Source organism: Balaenoptera musculus, chromosome 7 (assembly GCF_009873245.2).
Source record: "Balaenoptera musculus isolate JJ_BM4_2016_0621 chromosome 7, mBalMus1.pri.v3, whole genome shotgun sequence".
NCBI lineage: Eukaryota > Metazoa > Chordata > Mammalia > Artiodactyla > Balaenopteridae > Balaenoptera > Balaenoptera musculus.
In genome coordinates, this window is record NC_045791.1 from 8,847,448 (window position 1) to 8,869,925 (window position 22,478).

Below are 22,478 nucleotides of genomic sequence, written 5' to 3' on the forward strand. Positions count from 1 at the left end.
TTTAAAAAAAGGAAAAAAAATAATTACCTTCATGAGTAAATGTTTGTTTTGTTCAGAAAAGGGAAAAACAAAGTTACTGTCTGCGATGACCCTCTAGTTCTCTGTAACGCTAGCTTTTGAAGTCACTTGTCTACACTACTGACTGCCTCCTGGTGTTCAACTCTGATTTTATTACACCCAGGGCAACCTTTCCAAAAGTGTCTTATGTGGATGAGCAGTCTGTGGAAACAAGGGTCTCGTGGTCAAGTATATTTGTGAAATTGTGAATTGCTTCGAATCAAGTCCCTTCTTGCCCACTTTATAAGTGTATGAGTACATATGCGTGCACACACACACACACACACACACACAAAGTCCTGCGGGAATGAAACCCATGCAACTTGACTCACTCTAGCATTTCTCAAACTTATTTGAACAAAGAAGTCATTTTCCGTAGAATTCCATTAACATTAGGCAGAGGTAGGAATCTTGTTCCCCACTGTGTAGAGAAAATTTGGATGAGACTATATTATGATGAACTCAATAAGGACACTTTTCTGTTTAATCTGCTGACTCAATATTTCTGAAAGACTGATCCATGGACATCCTGGGGTGTTTGAGAAATTGCAGATTCCAAGTCTTCACCTCAAATGGACTGACTCAAAATCGCTGGGGTGGTAGGGTCCAGAAATCTGCATTTTAAAACTGCTTTCCAAGTGATTTTTATGCATTCTAAAACTTGAAGTTATTATTCAATAAGGTTCGGCTCAAATCTTAAGATTACTTTTAACCCATTGGTAGCACTGAAAAGTATGCTAGTTTAAAATCTGAAGCCTGCTGTGTGTCTTTCTTTGAGGCCATTTGTGGGAGTACAAGAACTCAGGTGAAGTCAGCTAGGGCTGCAGACACCCTACTAGGTGGCTTTTACCTTGGAATGTCTCCTATCCAAAGGTTGGGCTCTCAACCTGAAAAGCACTGTAATCCAAGCTTGTCAGATTTATAGGACCCTCAGTCACCAGGATTGTGATTCATGCAAGCAAACCTCTCCAAAAACTGGTCTGTAATACTAGAATTCCAATTCCTGAATTTACATGGAAAGCTATAATTTACAAAGGGCCCAATATTTCCACCAGATCGACCAACATGTCCTCTTCCTTTACGTAAACTTCCTGGACTTACAAAATATTAGAAAGCAGTCAGTTAAACTTGAAATTAGAGCAAGGATAGTTCTAGGATTTCTGGGTTTAATCCACTACTCCCTGACAGGCTGACTAATCCAAATCCCCACTAGTGAGTGAACTCACGTAGGTTTTGTTGGTTCCACAGGTTACCCTCTTACTGCAAGCTGCTTGGACGCAGGCAGGCAGCGTTTAGAGATTTATCAATAAATCTAGCATGTATGATAATATTTCGGATAACAAATGTAAAGAACATTCTCTTCTTTAAAAGAAATTACAAACCAAAGCTTTATACATGCTCTATAATTAGATGATAAGGTACATGATTACTCAGAATGTACCCTTATTTAGAAGGCAGCACTGAACTGGTCGACAGATACAGCAAAAGAATACTTGAAGGTGTAAAATTATCTTCTTAAGTAATATAAAGTTTCTGACATTTGGAATGAATAATAGTTAAACCACTGGTCTGCCAGGATCTCGGGAGAATTTAAGGCAAAGAGTGATGGCTTTCTCTTCTGATGTAAATGGCTTTGATAAAGGAAATATATAGACCACGGTCATACATAGTCTGGGCTGGGACAGTGGGCATCATATCTACCCACCAGGTCTGAATTCTGAGGTCCAAACCGAGTCTTCGGAACTAGCCCAGGTGCAGCTCCGTGTTGCTGAACTAGGAGAAAAATCTAAGCTCTATGAAGACTGGCACAAGCAGAAGTCTAGTCCTGCACTACCTAGTAAGGCAGTCACCAGCCACACGTGGTTATCTAAATCTACACGTACTAGAACAAATAAAATAAAAAATTCAATTTCCCCAATCATACTATCCACATTCCAAGTTCTCAATAGCTACTAGTGACAAGGTGTTGGACAGTGTAAAAGAGATCCTTTCCATCGTATCCCAATATTCTATTGGACAGTTAGTATTGGATTCACTGAGGAGAACACTTATATTCCATCCCCATAGGCTTCATTCATTACTGGGGAGAAGTATTTGGATCCACAATGGTTCTCTTTCTGAGATCAAGAGTGAATCTTGATCTGTGCAATTGATGCCATTTACGTTGCTTCTGTTTGAGGTTACCCTGGAGAAACGGTCTGCTTTTACTTCCTCTTCTTCTTTTTTTGTTTTTTAAGTGTCTGAGGTTAAAAAGGTCTTTATTTCTTCAGCTACAATAAGATTACCTATTTGATTTTTCTTTTTTGTGATTCAGTTTCTTGCCAACCTACTTTTATTTAACACATTCCTTCTTTAGGAATAGTAGCATCAATCCAGGCACAGTCCTGCCTGGCATAGATGTTACGTGTATCTGCAGGATAATCCATTCAGATCTATTAGATGTTTAGCTTCATTTTCAAAGGGCAACAGTATTTCTTTTATTTCCAGGTTGTTTAGGGGCCCATGAACCTCTAATGAAAATACTTGTTAACTATGTAACCTTGGAAAAGTCATCTAACACCCACAACAAAACTCAGTCCCTTCCTTTGTAAAATAAGAAGAGTTTATTTTAAACATTTTAATGTAGCTCTCCATAGATTTGAACAAGATAATTAGTAGAGGAAAAAAAACCTAGCATGGCACCTGGCCCATCATTGAATGCTACTAAACTTAGGTGACTCTAGCAAGAGTATAATGTAGAAACAAGTAAGGCGAAAACCTCAGAGGAGAAGAAAAAAATAAATCTTCTATATGCCTTTTTTTTTTTTTTTTAACAAAGAGGCTTTAGATGGTATTTGGCAAAAGTTGGAAGGCGCTCTCTATGTTAGAAGACACTAGAGAATTTGACACAGCCAAATGAATAATAACAATGTTATTTAAGTCCCTGCCAGGCACTTTTGAAAAAAAAAAAAAAAGAAAGGGAAAATAGAGACAGTGACAAAGTATGGATTGTATATGATTCCAATCCCGCTCTCTGGGCTCACGGGAAACCTTCTTTATTCTTCTTTAATAATTTCACCTTCAGATGAACAGCCGACACAGTTACAGACACACTGGCATCTTTTGATAATATATATTTTTTTAATCCCATTCCTTCCTAATAAGTAAACAGCGCCAATTTCACAAGCTTTCCCAACTCAACCACCAGGAACTGCCTTGAGCTCACTGAATCCAGAGGGTGCGGTCCCCAGATCCTATTACAGGGAGACTGGGTGACATCCTTTCACAATTACTAAGAGCTGTGTGCCTTTCTCTGCAGCTGCCTTCCATTCAGACTCACATCCTCTTGCAGAGCTACCCCATTTTTTTTTTCCTTAAAGCACAAGATTGTAATAAGGATAATGTGCTGGCATGCTTGCTTCCACTGTAATATTTATAGACTACATTGCTCAAATGCATTGCGGTTTGCTTGTCTAATTTTATGATGGCCTTGCTAAACAAAAATATTCCTTCTCACTAGTGCTTACAGAAGGAGCACTTCACACCACGTGAATGATGACAGCTGGCACCAGCTGCTTCCAATAGGCACTCTTGCTCTTCAAACAGAGTGATATTTGGCATGAACCACTTTGGGAAGTTTTTCAGATGAGAAAGAGGTGAAGGGTTTTAACTCCCAAGTCTTGGACAGCAGTCTCCAGAGTTTGGGATGTGCAAAAATATTAAAGATGATTAAGTTCATTCCCTATCCTGAAGCAGTACTATATCCAGCTCCAAGAGGCAGGTTGAGTTTCATATGCTCCACATGCGTTACCGAATGCAAGTTTGTGTGCCCAAAGCACAGTGAAACCAGACAAACTGAAACGTCGTAGTTTGGAGCAGAGAAAGGTCTATTGCAGGGCCAAGCAAGGAGACGGTGGCTCATGCCCCCCAAAAACCCCGAACTCCCTGAAGTGTTTCAGCAAAGCATTTTTAAAGGCAAGGTGAGGGGGGCATGGTTAGTTGTTGCAAACTTCTTGGTGTCGGAATCCTTTGTTCCTGTAGCCGTCCATGTAGGTCAGGCCACAATGTTCCTGTAAACCTCCAACAAAACAAATGTTTCTGAAACTTTTTATCACTATATGGATGGACTCTTAAAGGTCAGACCCCTAAGAATGGACTATCCTGTATATTCCAGGCTATAGCAACATTCTTTTACAAAAGGTGCAGAGCCAGCAGGACTAAGCACAGGCAACACACCACAAGGGTTAAAAGGAAGAGCAACAGATCTAATATGGAGTCAGATTTGTTCTTCCCTGTCACACATGCAGTTCATCAGTAGCTACTATGAGCAAATGCTGTGAAGGTTCAAATGACTGCAAAGCAGGTGCCCTCAACTTGTTACAGAGAAGAAAAAATCTGACTCTATATTGGATGTATTCCTTGAGAGATTAAAAGTTGCAGAACAGAGAATAACATTAGTTTTGTTGCAGGTTTACAGGAACATCGTGACCTGACCTAGGTGGACGGCTGCAAGAACAAAGGATTCCGGCACCAAGAAGTTTACAACAACCAGCCACACCCCCTCCCCTTTTAGTAGAAAAGAAGCCTGAATTCTAACTCGGGTAAGATGGTTCTTTGGGATACACGGTCCACCATCTTCTCTGTCTGCTGGCTTTCCTAATAAAGTCTCTATTCCTTGCCCCAACACCTCGTCTCTCGATCTACTGGCCTGTTACATGGTGAGCGGTACAAGCCTGGACTCAGTAACAGCCTCACGCCCTTCAGTGCCATGAGATCCCCCATGTAAAATCCCCAAGCTATCTTGTCTAGCTTTCTTGCCCTTGAGCTTCTTGTAGGCAGATATATATATTCGGGAACATAGCAGATGCTCAGCAAATTCATACTGTTGGAAGGACGAATTAATATAGTAGGAGATAAAGGTGGATAGGAAGGCAGAGGTGAGGCCATGGGAGACCTCAAAAGACAAGCTGGGGCATTTGGACCCTTGTGTTTAGGGCCTCAGGCTCCATCATATGCTGGAGGGCATGTGAAATGCACACCCAGAATCTGAATTTAACACTAGCTAGAGCTGTAATAAAATATATATGGTGGAAAGTGAGAGAGAGCTATGAGGCAAATTGCCACTATGAGCATAGTTCTCAGCTATTTTATTTCCTTATCTAAAACACGGTTCACATTTAAGATAATTCTATCAAGGAAAGTTGTGTTACGAATTCACTGTGATGTGGAGAATGAAATAGTTGCAAATGGAAATGGTAATGCAGTCAGGAGCTCGTCTTTGGGGCCTCTCTGATGGGTCCCCATTCGACTGTACAGCATGTGAATTTAAAGGAAATATATCATGGAATCATGGGGTTTTGGAGCTAGGAGTTGCCCTGCTCTTTATCAAGACTTGACTCTCCTCTACTTTTCAGATGTCTAGAACCTTGAAGAATTATTTAATATCACTGAAAAAAATAGTAATTTGTATTACTCTCCTTCCTATTTGCTCAGATCCCTGCCAACCATGTGTTCTCATGTCTCCCCCAGTGTGTGGGATTTCTCACATCAAGTCCAGAGTTGCAGCTTAACGTAAGCACGGTAATTGGAATGACCTTTAAAATGCATATTCCTCCTGTCACTTTCCGCATCTCAGGCTTACAAAACTGCCTGCTGAAAGATCATTCCCACCTTTACACTGGTGTTTATTTTAGGTGGGCAGACGTGACCTTTCTTTGTTTTTTCTATTGTGCTAAGTGTAGGTGTAGCCTGTATGTTATTAGGGATGAATTACTAGAAGGTAAACCCTTTAGCCTCGGCTGTCAGGATGGTGGTGTGTGTGGGGTAGGGGCGGTAAGGGGATGTTATTAATGGCAAACAGAGGAACCCTCAGCGCATCCATGTTTTGAAAAAACTGTGGGAATTTGTTTTCAGCTAAAACCCCAGTTAGAAAATCCCTTCTCACTAAAGAAACCAGAATTTTGCACTTCTGATCCCCTTAGCACCACCACCACCACCACCCCCCCCCCGCAAACAGTGATTTCAACAGAGGACACACACAGGCAGGAAGCTGAGATCAGAATCGCCAGCCAGAGGTTTGTAGGAGGTAGTGCAAAGTGCCAACGTCTGAGTATTTCACTGATGGAGATTGGCAGTGACCTCAAGACAGTTACATCTGCAGAGCATGAGAATAATAACACCCATATCTCCCTTTCCTGGACCACGGCCCCCAGCCCTGTAAAAACTACCCTTCCTCTCAGATCCTCTCCTATTGCTCTGCTTATTTGCTTCCTGTCACTCTTCATATATTTGGGGACGTATACGTTTATTTCCATGATTATTTGATCAAAATCTGTGTCCCTCCATGGAGCTTTCTGAAGCCAGGGATAACCTTCTATGTTCAGCACTCAACTGAACCCTCAGCACCTGGTCCTGCAGAGATGTTCCAAATACCGGAGATGAATGAGCGAACGGCCCATAATAGTATAAAACAGGTCTAGATCCAAGGACACAAGGAAGACCAGAGTAGGGAAAACCCAGCCACTCTCTGAATCATTCACTCCTGGATCCACAGGGCAAAGAAACGTGTCTGGTACACTATAGGTTCCCAGAAAAGATTTGTGGAATGAATGTTTGGGTCACAAAGGAACATTCGCAGAACTTGGGCAGCCTCCCAGCAAGTAGGAAGGTCAAGGGCTTCAGGGCTCACTGGACACAAACATATTGTGTGCACTGTGTGTGTGAATAGCTACACACGTATGTGCACACACAAAGGCTGGAGCTAATACACAGGATTCTCATTTCAGAGTGTGAGGTTCTGTCATTATCAATACAAATATTTGGTCCAATCCATAAGTCTTCGGTTGTTTAAGAACGACAACTGGTACTTTCTTTTTTTCTAAGCAGGGATAGCTCCCTACCTAATTATGACAAAAATATTATGTTTTTCAGCATGTCGTAAGTAGGTATAAGGTGATGATAACATCTCGTCATAATAAAGTTAATGGTGTTCCTGATGTTTCACAAGAGTTTAGACACATTTAAGTTCTCTTGTGTAACTGTCCGCTTTAGGTTTGTTTTCTCCCTTTGCATTTTCCAGGTGTTGAGATATCTCTCCTGCTTGGTCCACAGTATATCCCAATATCAAGAGAGGCAGGCCCTGCCACTGGCTTAGTAAATCACGTTGAAGCAATCTTTTTAACATGAAGCAAAACCTGGAGGGAAGATTTCAAATCTGTAACTTAAACCAAGCGCAAACATTAATCACTTGCCTGAAAAATAAAACAGGTTACATAGGTAAGTAAATTATTTAGAAAGGTGTCATTCTTCTCTGCCTGTGTATAGGTTTTCCAAAAATCTGGCCTCCTGAGACACATAGATCCCCATCCATTTCTGTCTCTCTTGCTTGTAACTTTAAGAACTTTCATCTTCCTGCTGTCAGTCTACCCTTATCCTGCCTAACTCCAAAAGGAAGGCAACAACCTCATTCTTGTTTCACAACCTCCAGTGATAAAATGGATGCCCTGTCCCCATTTGACAACTGAGGGAGCTGAGCTAGGAGGAGGGTAAGTCCAAAGTTAGGCTAACATGTAAACAGAAGGGGGTTCACCACCTTGAGATCCTGAGTTTGCTTTCGTTTGGAGGTAAGTTACTAAATATACATTTTTTAAAATTTATTTATTTTATTTATTTATCTTTGGCTGCACTGGGTCTTCGTTGCTGCACGTGGGCTTTCTCTAATTGCGGCGAGCGGGGGCTACTCTTCATTGCAGTGAGCAGGCTTCTCATAACCACGCCTTCTCTTTGTTGCAGAGCACGGGCTCTAGGCACGCGGGCTTCAGTAGTTGTGGCACAGGGGCTCAGCAGTTGTGGCTCTCGGGCTCTAGAATTCAGGCTCGGTAGCTGTGGCGCACGGGCTTAGTTGCTCCGCAGCATGTGGGATCTTTCTGGACCAGGGATCGAACCCGTGTCCCCTGCATTGGCGGGAGGATTCTTAACCACTGCGCCAACAGGGAAGTCCCTTAAATATACATTAAAGTCTGTTTTCTCACCTGCCAAGCTGGGAAGCCAATTTTCCCTTTGGGTGCTGTGAGAGTTGCAGGGAACTAACACGCTGCCCATGAATGGGAAGCAGAGAGTAGGGGGTCTAACTCAGCATCCAGAAGTTCACGTCCCAGGAAAACCCAGGAGGCCGATTCTTGTTCTGTGAACTTCCTATGAGATAAGTTGATTCAAGATAAAAATAACATAGGGCTAATTTTAAATTTCGGTTTCACTGGCAGAAACAAGTGAGGACATTTGATCACAGGTCAGACCTGTTTTTTTCCCCAAGTAAAAACACATTAAGCTCCTTTTCTCTTCCAACTGTGTCTGTAAATGGTACTCACAGTGAGCCGCCAATGAATGCTTTTGGACTAGAGAGAAAACAGTGTTAAAGGCTACTGGTGCTTCACCTCAGCAGCCCAATAAGGGGACATCCATGCAGAAGAGGAAAACCTGAATGTGACATTAACTGTGTAGAAGGGTACACTCTTTGGAGAATGGGAAGCCCTCATCAGGGTGTTGGATGAAGGTTAATTAAGATCATGATTGAGACTTCCCTGGTGGTCCAGTGGTTAAGACTCCGCACTTCCACTGCAGGGGGTATGGGTTCGGTCCCTGGTTGGGGGACTAAGATCCCACATACCACACGGCGTGGCCAAAAAATTAAAAAATGTTAAAAATAGATCATGATTGATAGACTGGATAAACAACAAGGTCCTACTGTATAGCACAGAGAAATATATTCAATATCCCATGATAAACCATAACAGAAAAGAATATTTTAAAAAAGAATGTATATATATATGTATAACTGAATCACTTTGCTGTACAGCAGAAATTAACACAAGATTGTAAGTCAACTATACTTCAATAAAAAATATTGGTAAGATAATGATTGCATGAAGGGAGCAATAAGGAAGAATCTCTTCCTTCTTATTAATTTAGAAATGTTTTCTGCAGGCTTAAATATAAGCACTGCCTCACAGACGTAACTTGAGAACCTCAAGTAACCTTTTGTTCACGTTTCGATCCAAATCAGAATTTTTCCTTGGCTTTTACGTTGTCTAAAACATCGGAAGTTCTTAGGCAGTATTTCTCAGGAGGGATGATCCAAGCACTGCTGATTCTGAGAGGCACTTTCTTACTGCCACCTGAATGCAGACATCTCACCTCAACCTCATCACTGGAGCTCTCGGAATGAAGCCCTCATCTTCGGAAGCGCTTGTGACTATTCACCCAGCTCCTTGTTCCAGCTTTGTTTTCAGCACGGATATTTCAGATGACCAGTTGGTGGGGGAAGAGTCTCACCATCTTCTGATGGGACAGAATGAAGCGCCACCCTTGACTTTGTCAGCACGGTTTTCCATGAATCAAAGGCGCCCTGGTGCCCTTCCTCATGCACAGGTAGAGCTGCACCATTTCATCGAGATAATGATCCCCTTTTCTTGTGAAAACGAGTGATGAGAGAGATGAGTTTGGTAAGAGAACACAGATGCACTTGTTCAAGGTCACTTATTCAAATCAAACCCAGGCATCAAAGTCCTCCAGGGCCCCTTTTCCCTGCTGACATTCAGAGAGGTCTAAGACAGGAGGTGGGGGGGAACCCTCACTGAAGAAGCAGACATATAAATCAGTACTTTTCCTGTGTAGTGCCGAGTGGGAGGCTCTGACCAAATCAGCTCAAAATCTGCCTCCCCAAGATGGTCCTACCAAGTTAGTCCTGAGGTTCCTCCATTCCCTAATCGGCCTAAAGAAAGACAGAAGGGTGGATGTCTTGGTGGAAGCTTTCAGACTCTGAGTCTCTCTCAGTGTGTGTCTCAAGGTTGTGACAAATCACTGTGTGGATAAGCTCCCAGGCTTCCGTGGTGGTCTATGTGTTGCAGATCACACCCCTTCTCTTCCTGGGTTAATACAACCTGTTTTGTGACGTGGACACAAGATGAATTCACATCATTTTCTCTTTTGCAATCCTGCTGAAGAATATAGGATGACTCCTAACTGAAAAGTCAGATGTAGTGCAGTGCAAGGACAGACCTGATCTCTTCCACCAGACTCCTTGGTTCATAGCCAGGCTCTGCCGCATACTTGCTGTGTGACCTTGGACAACTTACTTAGCGTCACTGTGCCTCAATCTCACTCTGTAAAATGGAGTTAATAGTCTTACTTACTTCATAGGTTGCCTTGAGGATTGATCTATCTACCTATCTATCTACCTATCTACCTACCTACCTATGGTGTATGCATGTATGTATGTATGTATCTACCTATGGTTTGTGTCTGTCTGTATGTATATATGTATGAATGTATGTAACTATCTATCTATGGTGTATCTATGTCTGTATGTATGTATGTATCTATCTATGGTGTATTATGTATGTATCTATCTATGGTATATGTATGTATGTATGTAACTATCTATCTATCTACGGGGTATCTATGTCTGTATGTATGTATGTAGCTATCTATGGTGTATTATGTATGTATGTATCTATCTATCTATCTATGGTGTATGTATGTATGTATGCAACTATCTCTCTATCATGTATGTATGTATGTACGTATGTATGTAGCTATCTATGGTGTATTTATGAAGGTATGTATCTATCTATGGTATAATTATGTATGTATGTATCTATCTATGGTGTATGTATGTATGTATGCAACTATCTCTCTATCGTGTATGTATGTATGTACGTGTGTATGTATCTACCTATGGTGTGTGTCTGTCTGTATGTATATATGTATGAATGTATGTAACTATCTATCTATGGTGTATCTATGTCTGTCTGTATGTATGTATGTATCTATCTATCTATGGTATATGTATGTATGTATGTAACTATCTATCTACGGTGTATCTATGTCTGTATGTATGTATGTAGCTATCTATCTATGGTGTGTGTATGTATGTATGCAACTATCTATCGCGTATGTATGTATGTAGCTATCTATGGTGTATTCATGTAGGTATGTATCTGTCTGTCTATCTATGGTATAATTATGTAAGTATGTATCTATCTGTATCACACACACACACACACACACACACGTGCATTTACGAGGTGTCCTGGCACACAGTAAACATCATCTAACGATTAACTATTACAATGGCCTGTTACTCAGATTTTAACTGTGTGCTGCCATGCTCCCTATGGCTTTGACTTTAGTTCTCTTTTACACACTGCTGCCAAAGCAGCCTTTCCCATCCAGGCAGACAAATGTCCAGCACCTCCCCCACTCAGAGGCCCAGACTTATGCTCTCCACCCTGCCTGGAACAGACCCACTTGACCGCTCTAAACCCAGTTCCTCTTGAAATCTCATTTCTTCTGTGACACTCCCTTGACCTGCTCTGGCTCTCCAAGCCCATCTTTTTTCTTTCCCCGGCCTTTGGGCAAAAACCCCTCTACCTGTACATGGACTGAGAGATCGGTAAAATCTGGCTTTGAACCCTGGCTCCACCAAATACGGAAAATGTGACCTTGGGCAGGTAACTGAACCTCCATAAGCACTAGAGGTCTTATTTCTTAAATAATAATAATGGAGCAAACCAATGGCTCTCAAATCTGAGTGTGCATCAGAATCACCTGGGGGGGCTTGTGAAAACTCAGGCTGCCCCCACTTCCCCATGTTTGTGGCCCAGAAAGTATGGGTTGGGACCTGGGAATATGCAGTCATAACAAGTTGCCAGGTGACACTGAGGCTGCTGGTCTGGGAACCACACTTTGAGGAGAACTTTGTGGATCTTGCAGAACTGTGCAGTGAATTAAATGAAATCATCCTGAGAGAATGTTTGCTCGGTAACTGTTGTATAAACTATAACCTTTCCCTGTCCTCCATGAAATAGCCTCAAAATGATAAATAAAAACAGCAGAAGTGCTCTTGTGTGGATTTGGGCCCCATCCCATGAGTTAAGGAAGAACACACCATATTGTAACATTTCTCACTTTGGAGTTAGAAGCTCAGATTGCACGGGCTGTGCCCTTACAGTGGCTTTTCTGGCACCCGATGTACAAGTTTTCAATTGGAGAGAAAAATGAAAACATATGCATTGCCCTGCAATGTAAGCTTTTTATATAGCTCGCTGTTTTGAACAAACTCCCAGACACAGGGTGGGTTTTTAGCAGAAGTCTGTTTCTTGGAGGTCATCCCACTGAACACTTCCCCACATTCCGTGTTTACAGCACTCCCGGCTCTGAACCAAGAAGGTAAGAATCTTGACCAAAGAGTTTAGCAGATGCTTTTCTTAAAAGAATGTGTGTTGGGAGAAAGGGAAATCATTATGGAGTGAGAAGCTACATTTCCTAAATTATTTGGCTGCAGGAAACTTGAAGCAGTTTTCCACATGGGATTCACTCATTGGAACAAGCAGATTGTTTAATTTTACTATGTTTTTAACTTTTTATTTTATGTTGGAGTATAGCTGATTAACAATGTTGTGTTAGTTTCAGGTGTACAGCAAAGTGATTCAGTTGCACATATACATGTATCTATTCTTTTTCAGATTCTTTTCCCATTTAGGTTGTTACATAATATTGGGCAGAGTTGATACAAATGAACTTATCTATGAAACAGAAACAGACTCACAAACTTAGAGAATGAATTTACCCTTACCTGGTGGGAAGGGTGGGGGGGAAGGGATAGACTGGGAGTTCAGTATTGACATGTACACGTGGCTATATTTAAAATGGATAACCAAAAAGGACCTAATTTTAGAAAGTGTGAAGAGCGACGCTGTCTCTACAGAAAGCAACAGCAAAGACTCCCGGAGCAGAGCCCCCGCTTTGGTACCTGTCTTTGCCACCCTCCACAAAACTGCTATTTCCTTCTACGAAAAACCAGAGCTGTGTGATCTCCAGGGACCTTCCCCAGTATCTTCACTCTATGAGGAAGGAACACAGGAAACGGTACTGTGACCAGGGAAACCTTTGCCATGCACCAGAAGACCAGGTGCAGTCTCTACCCATCTTTAGGAAGGTTTGCAGGAATATTTTTTGCTGGGTGGAGTCACTCTTATTATAATGATACCACCCCCCCTCCCACAAGGTGTGAGCTTAGTCTAGAAGGTAAAACCAAGCTCTGACTTTCAGAGGGACCAACAAGTCAAATAACTGTCTTCAAAATAACAAAAAAAAAAAAACAAGTAACATTTGTTGGCAGCAGCAGTGATTCTGAGACCCACCCTCCCTTCCAGCCCAAACAGCCCTTCACTCAGACACCTCTGAGGGTCCGACTGTTTTCATTTATGCTGTTCGTAGTGGGAAGCAGGGGAGGGGCTGAATGACAAAGGCCAGGGAGGGAGATGGAATTCAGTTGCCCCCAGCAGTGTCCCCTGGACTGATGTCAACAGCCTTTGGAGAGGGACACTGAGACAGAGCTGCTGGAACTCTCTAGAGACCCTGTGAGATTCTGATCAGGAGGGCAGCTGCTTGGGGGTCCAGCAGCAGCAGGACCCATTCCTCTCCGCCCAACACCTGGTCTCCTATTATACAGAATCCATGCAATCCCACTGCCTACAGGATTAGAAGCTGTAGGGCAGTGGTTCTCAAAGTCTGTCCCAGCAGCACCCTGGAATTTGTTAGAAAAGCAAATCCTCTGGCCCACCACAGTAAAAATCAGAAATTCTAGGGGCGGGGCCCAGCAATTTGGATTGTAACAGGCCCTCCTGGTGATTCTGATGCAAACAGGCTGGAATTTGCCTGCAAAATTTAAGGAAGCATTCGTTCCCAGGTTCATGTAAATTCAGGGTGTACACAGGTATGAACCTGGAAATGAGGACCACCTTAAACTGTGTGCCCTGGGCACATCACGTGCTTTCCTTACCCTCTCCAGGCCCAGAGAACCAATGCTTTAGGAGAATCCAGAGACCACAACCTTGGCACCAAAATTGATGCGCATCTTCCTAATAGGTGGTGGTTGGTGCCTCAGAGGGTCAGCTCAAAGGGAACTGAAACTCAAGGGAAGTTACTGAGCAACTGATCCGAGGGCACATATGAGGTCTAGATAGACCGCCACACCAGAAACTACTGGGGATCCTTGGCTACAGTGGGGGCTGGCGAAACATCAGAGGGAGACCTGAGCTTCTCCTTTCCCCATGGAAACCAGAGATTCAGCAAACCTTTGGCTATAGGAATTCACATGGCGAACTCACTGAGTATCTACTCTTTACTGGACATACAACTGAGCGCCTGACTTCTCACACTCTCTCATTTAACTCTCAATGCGAAGGTAGGTTTTATTATCCTGGTTTTGCAAAAGAGGAAAGAGACAAAAAGGTTAAATCCTATGTGTTCTATTTCAAGCTGACAAGAAGCATACTGGGAATTAAACATGCTCCAGCACCTCTCAAATCCTCTGCCACCTGCACTGGGATTGATGACTTTCTCCAGGTGTGACGCCCACTTCCCCTCACTGACTCATCAGCGTCCCTGTTTGCTCCTCCCGGTTTGGCTTCACACCTTGGATCTTGTCTCCTATCGGAATGAAGTCTTAGACAGCATTTGGTGATTTGTTTCTTCTGCCCTGGGCTTTGAACCTTGAAGGACGGGATATGGCTCCTGGAATTAACTGCTTGGATCTTTCAACAAAAGCACTTCTTGACCTGGCCCACCAAGAGTGGGACATCCTTATATCACTCAGACTTTGCCTGAGTAGAGTTCCCTAATATTCTGTAATAACCTAAATGAGAAAAGAGTTTGAAAAAGGATAGATATATGTATATGTATAACTGATTCACTTGCTGTACACCTGAAACTAACACAACATTGTTAAGCAACTGTACTCCAATATAAATTAAAATTTTAAAAATATAAGCTACAAGGATACAGTGTAAAACATGGGGAATATAGCAAATATTTCATAATAACTATATATGGATTATAACCTTTAAAATTGTGAATCACTATATTGTACCCTTGAAACATATATAATATAAAAAAAAAAGACTATATATTCAAAAAAGAAAAAAGAAAAAAAAGACCTTGCCTGATATCACATACCATTTTGAATGCCTCTCTTTTAAATGGAATCTCATCAGGCACCTAAGGCTGACAAGGAATTTAATAGATGGCCTATCCCTGAACAATTTTTATACGGTTGGGCGGAAGATGAGGTTACATATTTAGATCCACAGACACACGATGACTGCCATTTCCAGGTCAGATCCTTTTGAGTAGATAGTACAAGGGAGAGAACACTGGCGGTGTCTAACTCTGGATTGCAACTTCAGTCCTGTGACCATGGAAAAGTGAACATTATCTCCAGGTCTTAGTTTACCCCCTTGAAAAAATGGGGATATAAACGCTCTCATACTCTCGTATCTTCTACAACTCTTACCACGTCTTATTTTACTCAAGAATATACAATAAGACTGCCTCGTTCATTCACCCAATGCCTGTTTATGAGGTCAAATAAACCAGGGCGTGATTCTGCTCTAAGCATACTCTGCTCGAGGATGGTTGAGAATATCAAGCCTGGCCTACTTTAAGCCCTCGGGGTGCAAGAGATAAGTATAGCTCATGAAGAACCGTGTTTTGGGATGAGGAGAACATGAGACTGGAGATTCAGTCTGCAGAGGAGGGATGGTGGGTGCACATCATATTCTAGAGGTTTAAAGACCACTGAAGGGGCTTGGGGTCTGTCGGGTCCCAACGGTGACTCCTACGAGGTCCTCCCAACCTGACCTTGGACTGTCAGGCACGGGGCGGTCCTCCAATGGAGCCTCCTAAAGTCCTTTCCCTTCTGCCAGAGAAGTAGGCCAGCCCAGTTCCTACACCTCCTTTCTTCCCTGAGGCCAGAAGCTTCAGAACAGTGCCCATTACTGAGATGCAAATTGTTGGTTTAAATCCTTCAGTCCCTGAGAAGGAACTCTCCCAGCTTTTAGTCAAGACCTCAGCCATAAAAAAGAATGAAAGAATGCCATTTGCAGCAACAGGGATGGTGAAGTAAGTCAGACAGAGGAAGACAAATATCATATGATATCGCTTATACGTGAAATCTAAAATAAGGATACAAACGAACTTATTTACCAAACAGAAACAGACTCACAGACAGAGAAAACAAATTTATGGTTACCAAAGGGGGAAGGTAGGCGGGAGGGATAAATTAGGAGTTTGGGATTAAGAAACACACACTACTATATATAAAATAGATGACCAACAAGGACCTACTGTATAGTACAGGGAACTCTACTCAATATTCTGTAATAAGCTAAATGGGAAAAGATTCTGAAAAAGAATAGATACACGTATATGTATAACTGAATCACTTTGCTGTACACCTGAAACTAACACAACATGGAAAATCAACTATACTCCAATATAAAATAAAAATTTTTTAAAATAAAATAAAACGCAACTGTACTCACAGTATGACATTTGAATATATTTTCATCAAAAACGCATAATAAAGGTAAGAAATTTAAAAATCAAAATTCTTTTTGTATGCTTTCACAAAATTATTTTCTTCTAAGCATTCAAAGCTTGCTATTACAAATAAAATATAAAATAGGAATCATAGTTAATGAAAACCAAAATTTTTAATCAAAATGATTTAAATAAAACTAGTGTTTAATGTTTTAAAATATTCATTGAATTTCATTAAACCTTACTAAATTTTTCTAAAAAAAACCCCAAAACCGAGAACAAACCACAGCCAGACTGTTCTCTACCCCCTTGTCTCCCGCCAAACCATGCCCCCCCCCAAGTGGCAAGCGCCTTGAAGGCAGAACTTCACACTTGCCCTTAAATCAGGTTCGTGTTGATTAACACATTAAAAATAAAATGCAAAACTCAGAAACCACCTGCTTTTCTAACCCCAGCTCCCGCTCTCCACCAAATATTAAATAGAAGTTCAAGAAATAATTAGTTAAGCAAAGCCTTTTACCAGTTCCCCTTCTGTTAGAGACACTGACTGGCAAATCAAGAAAAATGTCCCATTTACCCACTAAACTAAACACAATCCCTTATTATACAATTAACCAAAACACAATTGTATGTAATACGATTATACAGACTACAATTACACAAAAGTAATGATGCGGCATAGATGGCAATGGCGTCCATGTAATCGAAAATAATGAGAGCTCCCTTGATTAGAAATTAGCTTATCATAAGAGATCCCTATTGATAAATGTTCCCTCTACTGATCTACACTTTGCAAAAGGCGGTCTGGTCTGGCTGATGACGTCAGATGCTCCCCCCTCATCATTAATAAAGACTATAGGGTAGCAACCATTCCACACAGTGTCTTTTACTCTGAGGTCTCTAAACCAGCACAGTCTAATGAAGCATACATTTTATTACCCACTTTTCCAGCTGGCCAAATAGAAAAAAATGAAGCAGGAGAGCCTGCAAGTCTGTGTGATTTGTTGACGATCCCATGCGGAGTGGTATTAACAGAGAAACATGCACATAAAGTTCCACCCAATTATATCAGTCATTCCAGGCATGAGAGGAGACTGTGGTCTGCAGAGCTGCTTTCTGTGTCGTGCTCAGTACAGGCGCCTGCTACTTCCCATCGTTGCTCCCCTGCGCTGGGGCTGTCACCTCACCACCTCTGCGCTGGTTCTTTTCCAATCCATCCTTCTCCCACTTCCTGAGTACTCTTTTTACGAAACAAATCTGACTACCTTCCCTGAGTCTTCCTAGAGCACGAGGCTAAATGCCTTAGGCACGCCAAGTTCTTCCTAATTGTCTGTATTCACATCACGTGCTCTATTACCAAGACTTACCATCCCCACCGAGCTATATTTTGTGGAATCTAAGACACCGTTCGTTGTAAGACATGCCATTATTTTATATGCTCTGAAGAAAAATAAATATTGTCAATTCAACTATTATAAACAATCAGATGTAAAATGCATCCCAATATTAGAGATATTTAAATGAAAACTAAGTGTCTTGAGTGGACAAAATACTTGCAAGCCATGACCCTCCCCCCATTTCTATGGCATTTCACACGCCATATCCTGCCCATATGCCTACAATACCATCACCCCCACTCCTCAGCCAAGCCTGTCCGTCCTTTAAAACTCAGCTCAACACCATTTCCTGAAAACCTTCCTGACCTCAGCTGCCACTATCATATGTCCCACAAATAAGGGTACACTTCCTGGCCATTGATAGCATTTTATAGTAATGTATAATTAATTCCCTGATAAAACACAAGCAGGGACTCTGTATCACCCACACACAGGCAAGCACATAACATGTATTCACCTATTCGGTCAATGGTATTTTGACTGGGGTGAGTAGAATTGGAAGAAAGACGGAGGTTAAGTGCTAGAGAAGAAACATGGATCACATGATTAACCTTGCTGAAAATTCAGAAACTTCCCCTCTTTTATGTTCTCCAGCGCATCTTTGAATCTAGAAACTTCAAATAGAAGAGGAGCCAGAGCCCAGGAGAAATGAAGCGGGAGAGGGCGCTTTTGCTAGATGTGTAGGTTGGGGAATAAAGGTGCTGATTCTCTGTCCAGGGTCCGGTCTCCTCTGGGCCAAAGAAACAGAGGGTTAGGGGTGGTGACAGCAAAAATCAGGCCACCAGGGAGTCACTGTACAACTGGACCCTGCTATAGGAATCCCAGAGGGTTTGATTTTCATCTGTCAGTTTTAGAAAGGACACTCACTGCAGTGAAGAATGAAATGGTTTAGGAGACAAGCAATTCCTCCCTCCTTTTTGCTTCACTCTTAACTTCAAAGTAATCAAATGTTGTTTACGCATAAAATTTTAATCCTTTCACAAATTTGTATTTTGATTTAATTTGCATATCCCATTTACTGCAAGTCGACATGGAGAGAGACTCAACTCATTTAAACCATTTTTCTCTGGGCCAGAAATCCTTTCAGAAATATTTTCCATTAGGCGACTCAATTATGTCTAATGTGGCTGATGTCAGAGGATTCGAATTTTGGTGAAAGAAGCTCATATTTAGAAGAGGGAAAATGGGAAGGTGGGTGGGAGAACAGAGGAGAAGAGACCATAATTACCTGTCTTTGATGCTACACAGATCAATGTGTAAATCACTAAAATTCCCCAGGGAACCTTGCTGAACTGAAATGAGGTCCTTGGGCTGGTTATCAATAAAGATGAGCCTCATGCAGCCTTGGAAAGCCTTAATGGGATTTAAGCACTGGGAATCGGTGAGATTGTCAGGGCACCCTGTGGGACAGAGAAAAAAAAAATGAAGAAGAATACTGAAATGATCAGTTATTGCTTTGGCGACCTATTGATGGAAGACCTTAAGGTCTAATTATTTCGGTGTATTTTCATTCACAGCAGTGCACACATTTTTGTTGTAAATCCTAGCATTCTCAGAGAGGGGACAAAACTGGTACAAAATGGGGCATACTCAATCACTGTATAGAATGGAAAACAAAATGTGTTAAAGGGGATACCGATCCTATCGCATTTATCTCGTTCTTTTTTTTTTTTTTTAAACTTCATTAGGAGATTAGAAGTCAGCAGCAACTTTATTAGGAGAATCAAACCCACAGAGACTTCAGATAGTGGAATTATTAAAACCATGATATAAAATAAATATAGTTATTAAACCTAAAGAAATAAACCCAGGGAATTAAAATATGTATCTCATTCTTATTTCTTTTCGCCCTGTTCGTAAGCTATTTGCCCTTCTTTTGTGGGGTATACTTCACTCAGCCCAAGAAAGCAACATATCATAACTACTTGGGAATTTCTGTCTTGAAACACACTTTTAAATGCACACTTCAATTCCGAATTACACATTCAAAGAAAATTACGCTTTGGGTAACAATGGTAGCAGAGTAATTGCCTGGTTAATTGTCAGCATTATCAGGCTTGGTTCCTGAGAAAGGTACACACAGGAAAGTAGCTGGAATTTTGAAGTGATATGCAAAGCAAATCCAGATGCTAAAGGAACGAAGGGTTTAAATGCACATAGTTATAGGGCTGTAATCACATACCTGAAAGGTTAATGCCATACATTTTTAAAGGGTGTTCTTTAAAAAAAAAAAAAAAAAACAGGCACTACACTGATTGAGCATAGCTTGCAACCAGGGAATAACTACGCATTAAGACAGGTATAGAGCCATGTACGTGCATGTGTGCTTGCGTTCTTTATAAACTCCATCCCGATGGTTTTAATAGGTTCAGAGCATATGGGGATGCATGCTTGAAAACATGGCAATAACCCATCAATAATTGGGAATTACTTCAACCATCTCTAATAGACAGTCACTGCTGGGCTGAAGCCCAGCAGTTGGTTAACGGCTCACAGGCACACTATAAAATGAAGAGAGATGCTACAACTTCTAATTGAAGCCATAGAGAGAATTTATGTAAGTTGACTATTATCCCTCAAACTCATTTTTCACTTTCCTTAAGTTTACAGTCTACGTGTGGGGCATTTCCTTAAACACTGTTCAGATCCCAGATAAATCTTCCCTCCTCAGCCTGAAGCCCCGTTAAGACCCACGTCTAAAAACACTTCAGCTGGGGGAGGGGAGCCATTCTGCCTTTGAGGCATTTCGGATGCTTAACTAACATAATTAATTCAACATCATTTTCCCCAGAAAGAAATACAAGGTTGCTTTTCTCTGCTGTCTATGAAACACTGCATATGATGCAAAATTATACAGTCTGTGAAACGTATCTTTGGGGGCCACCAGACCTTTCTTCTGCAGTCTTTACATTCCTTTGCTGTCACTAGTGGCTCATGGAGAACACAGATGTGGGGTTGAATCCTACGACTCACACAAATTATTTCATCTCTGCAAACACAGGTCTTATTATCTGTAAAATGGGGCTAATATTACCTACCTCATAAGGATTCTGCATGAATTAAATGACATAAAATATTTACAGAGAATCAAAGTGTTCCCTTTTTAAAGGGATTTGTTATCTAGGCACATGTGGAGATTTGGAGTGAAGGACAGAGGCTCTGGCCCTGAAATCAAACCACAAAGGAATCACTCCACACTGCTTCCCTCCCAGGACACCTGGATGTGTACATGGCATCTGTGCAAAGTCCCTTTCGTATTTCAAAGCTTAACCTCATGTCATTGGTATGAGAGAAGTGATTTGCAAATTCTCTTTTAGAGACTGCACTTTATAATTTTACAGGATACTTCTCTTTAGACCAGGCCCAGCTGAGACCCATATCTACAAAAGCTGAAGCCAGTCTGTCCGTTCTAATGTAGAAAGCACGATGTTGTACATTTAACCTTGATCTCACTGAATTCTCCCAGAAATTCTGCTTTGTTTCCCAACGTCCTGGATAAGGAAGTTCAAGGACCATGAGTATGTTACTCAAGGTCACACAGCTACTGGAATTAATTACTCTTTAGAGATTGTTTCTATAATACCAACAACTGGCTAAGTAATTAGACACGAATATTTTTAATGAAGAAAAACCTGTAAAAAACTAAATAAAAATATACATACATCTATAAAAATGAAGCAAATGCCTAATTATGTATTTTTCTTCCTTACCAGTTTGCCCTTGTGTTTTCATCTTTGCAAAGTTTCCTAGCATTGGAGGGGGCAGGGTCTATACTGGCTGCTCTTTGTGAAGCTACAAGTTCATGGGCTTCTAGGTCTTCCTCATTTTTAGCTGCCCCCCTCCATGGGCATGGCCTCCAGGGATGTGGGGAGCAGATGAATAGGGGATGAAGAAAGCAAATCAGCAGAGAAATGACTGAGAAAGCTGAGGATGCTGGTTGTACCTTCCTACCTGGATTTTTTTTTTCTCTTGCAGGTACTGCTGACTATCGGTACACTTTCTCCAAGTTTTCAGCTGAGTTTCTCTTTTGGAATATGATCACAGAGTCTGGCATGGCTACAAAAGTCTCCTTGGGATGTGTTATGTAACACCAGCTCTTACAGCTAGACTTTTTTTTTTTTTTTTTCCTCAGCACCGACCTAGATAATTTATATTTGTACAGGTGTGGGAAAGTTTGCTTCTCATTTCTTTGGGCTTGAGGGTAAGGTGCGCGTGCATGTGTGTTGGGAGAACGGTCAATTTGACACAGAAAAGAATTGTCATAGTGAAATAATTGTCCACTGCATCCTCCCTCCTTTATTTTCAACCTCAAAAGCTGGGGAATTTACCTCCAAAGTAATAGCGATTTCCAGAATAAATCTGCATCCGGGTGGTGTCCTGAGCCGGGGATGCTGCATCGTTATCCAGAGTGAGAGTGATGCGGTTCCTTCTGGCGTTGATGGTCACTGAATGCCACAAGCCATCATTCAAGTCACTGCCTGCAAAAGAAACAGGAAGGGCAAGTGTAGGGATGACGGATTTGGGCAGGTGTGGAGAGAGCAAGGCTCGTTTCCTTGCCTGCGGTGGTCCCTGTACATTCTCAGAGCGGCCCCTCTCTTCATCTGGCATAAAACAAACCCTCAGCTGCTTCCCAGCCATCTTTCTTTTTCTTTTTACCACTTC

General features: G+C 41.7%; 1 protein-coding gene across 1 annotated transcript in view; it reads right to left on the bottom strand.

Moving 5' to 3' along the window:
- CNTNAP5 (contactin associated protein family member 5) overlaps positions 1–22,478 on the bottom strand; it is an 829,028-nt gene that overhangs the window by 299,129 nt on the left and 507,421 nt on the right. Inside the window, exons 9-10 of the mRNA XM_036857137.1 lie at positions 22,145–22,294; positions 19,045–19,216 (exon numbers count right to left, since the gene is read on the bottom strand). Coding sequence (XP_036713032.1) covers positions 19,045–19,216; positions 22,145–22,294 — 322 coding nt within the window. The remainder of the gene's footprint in view (positions 1–19,044; positions 19,217–22,144; positions 22,295–22,478) is intronic.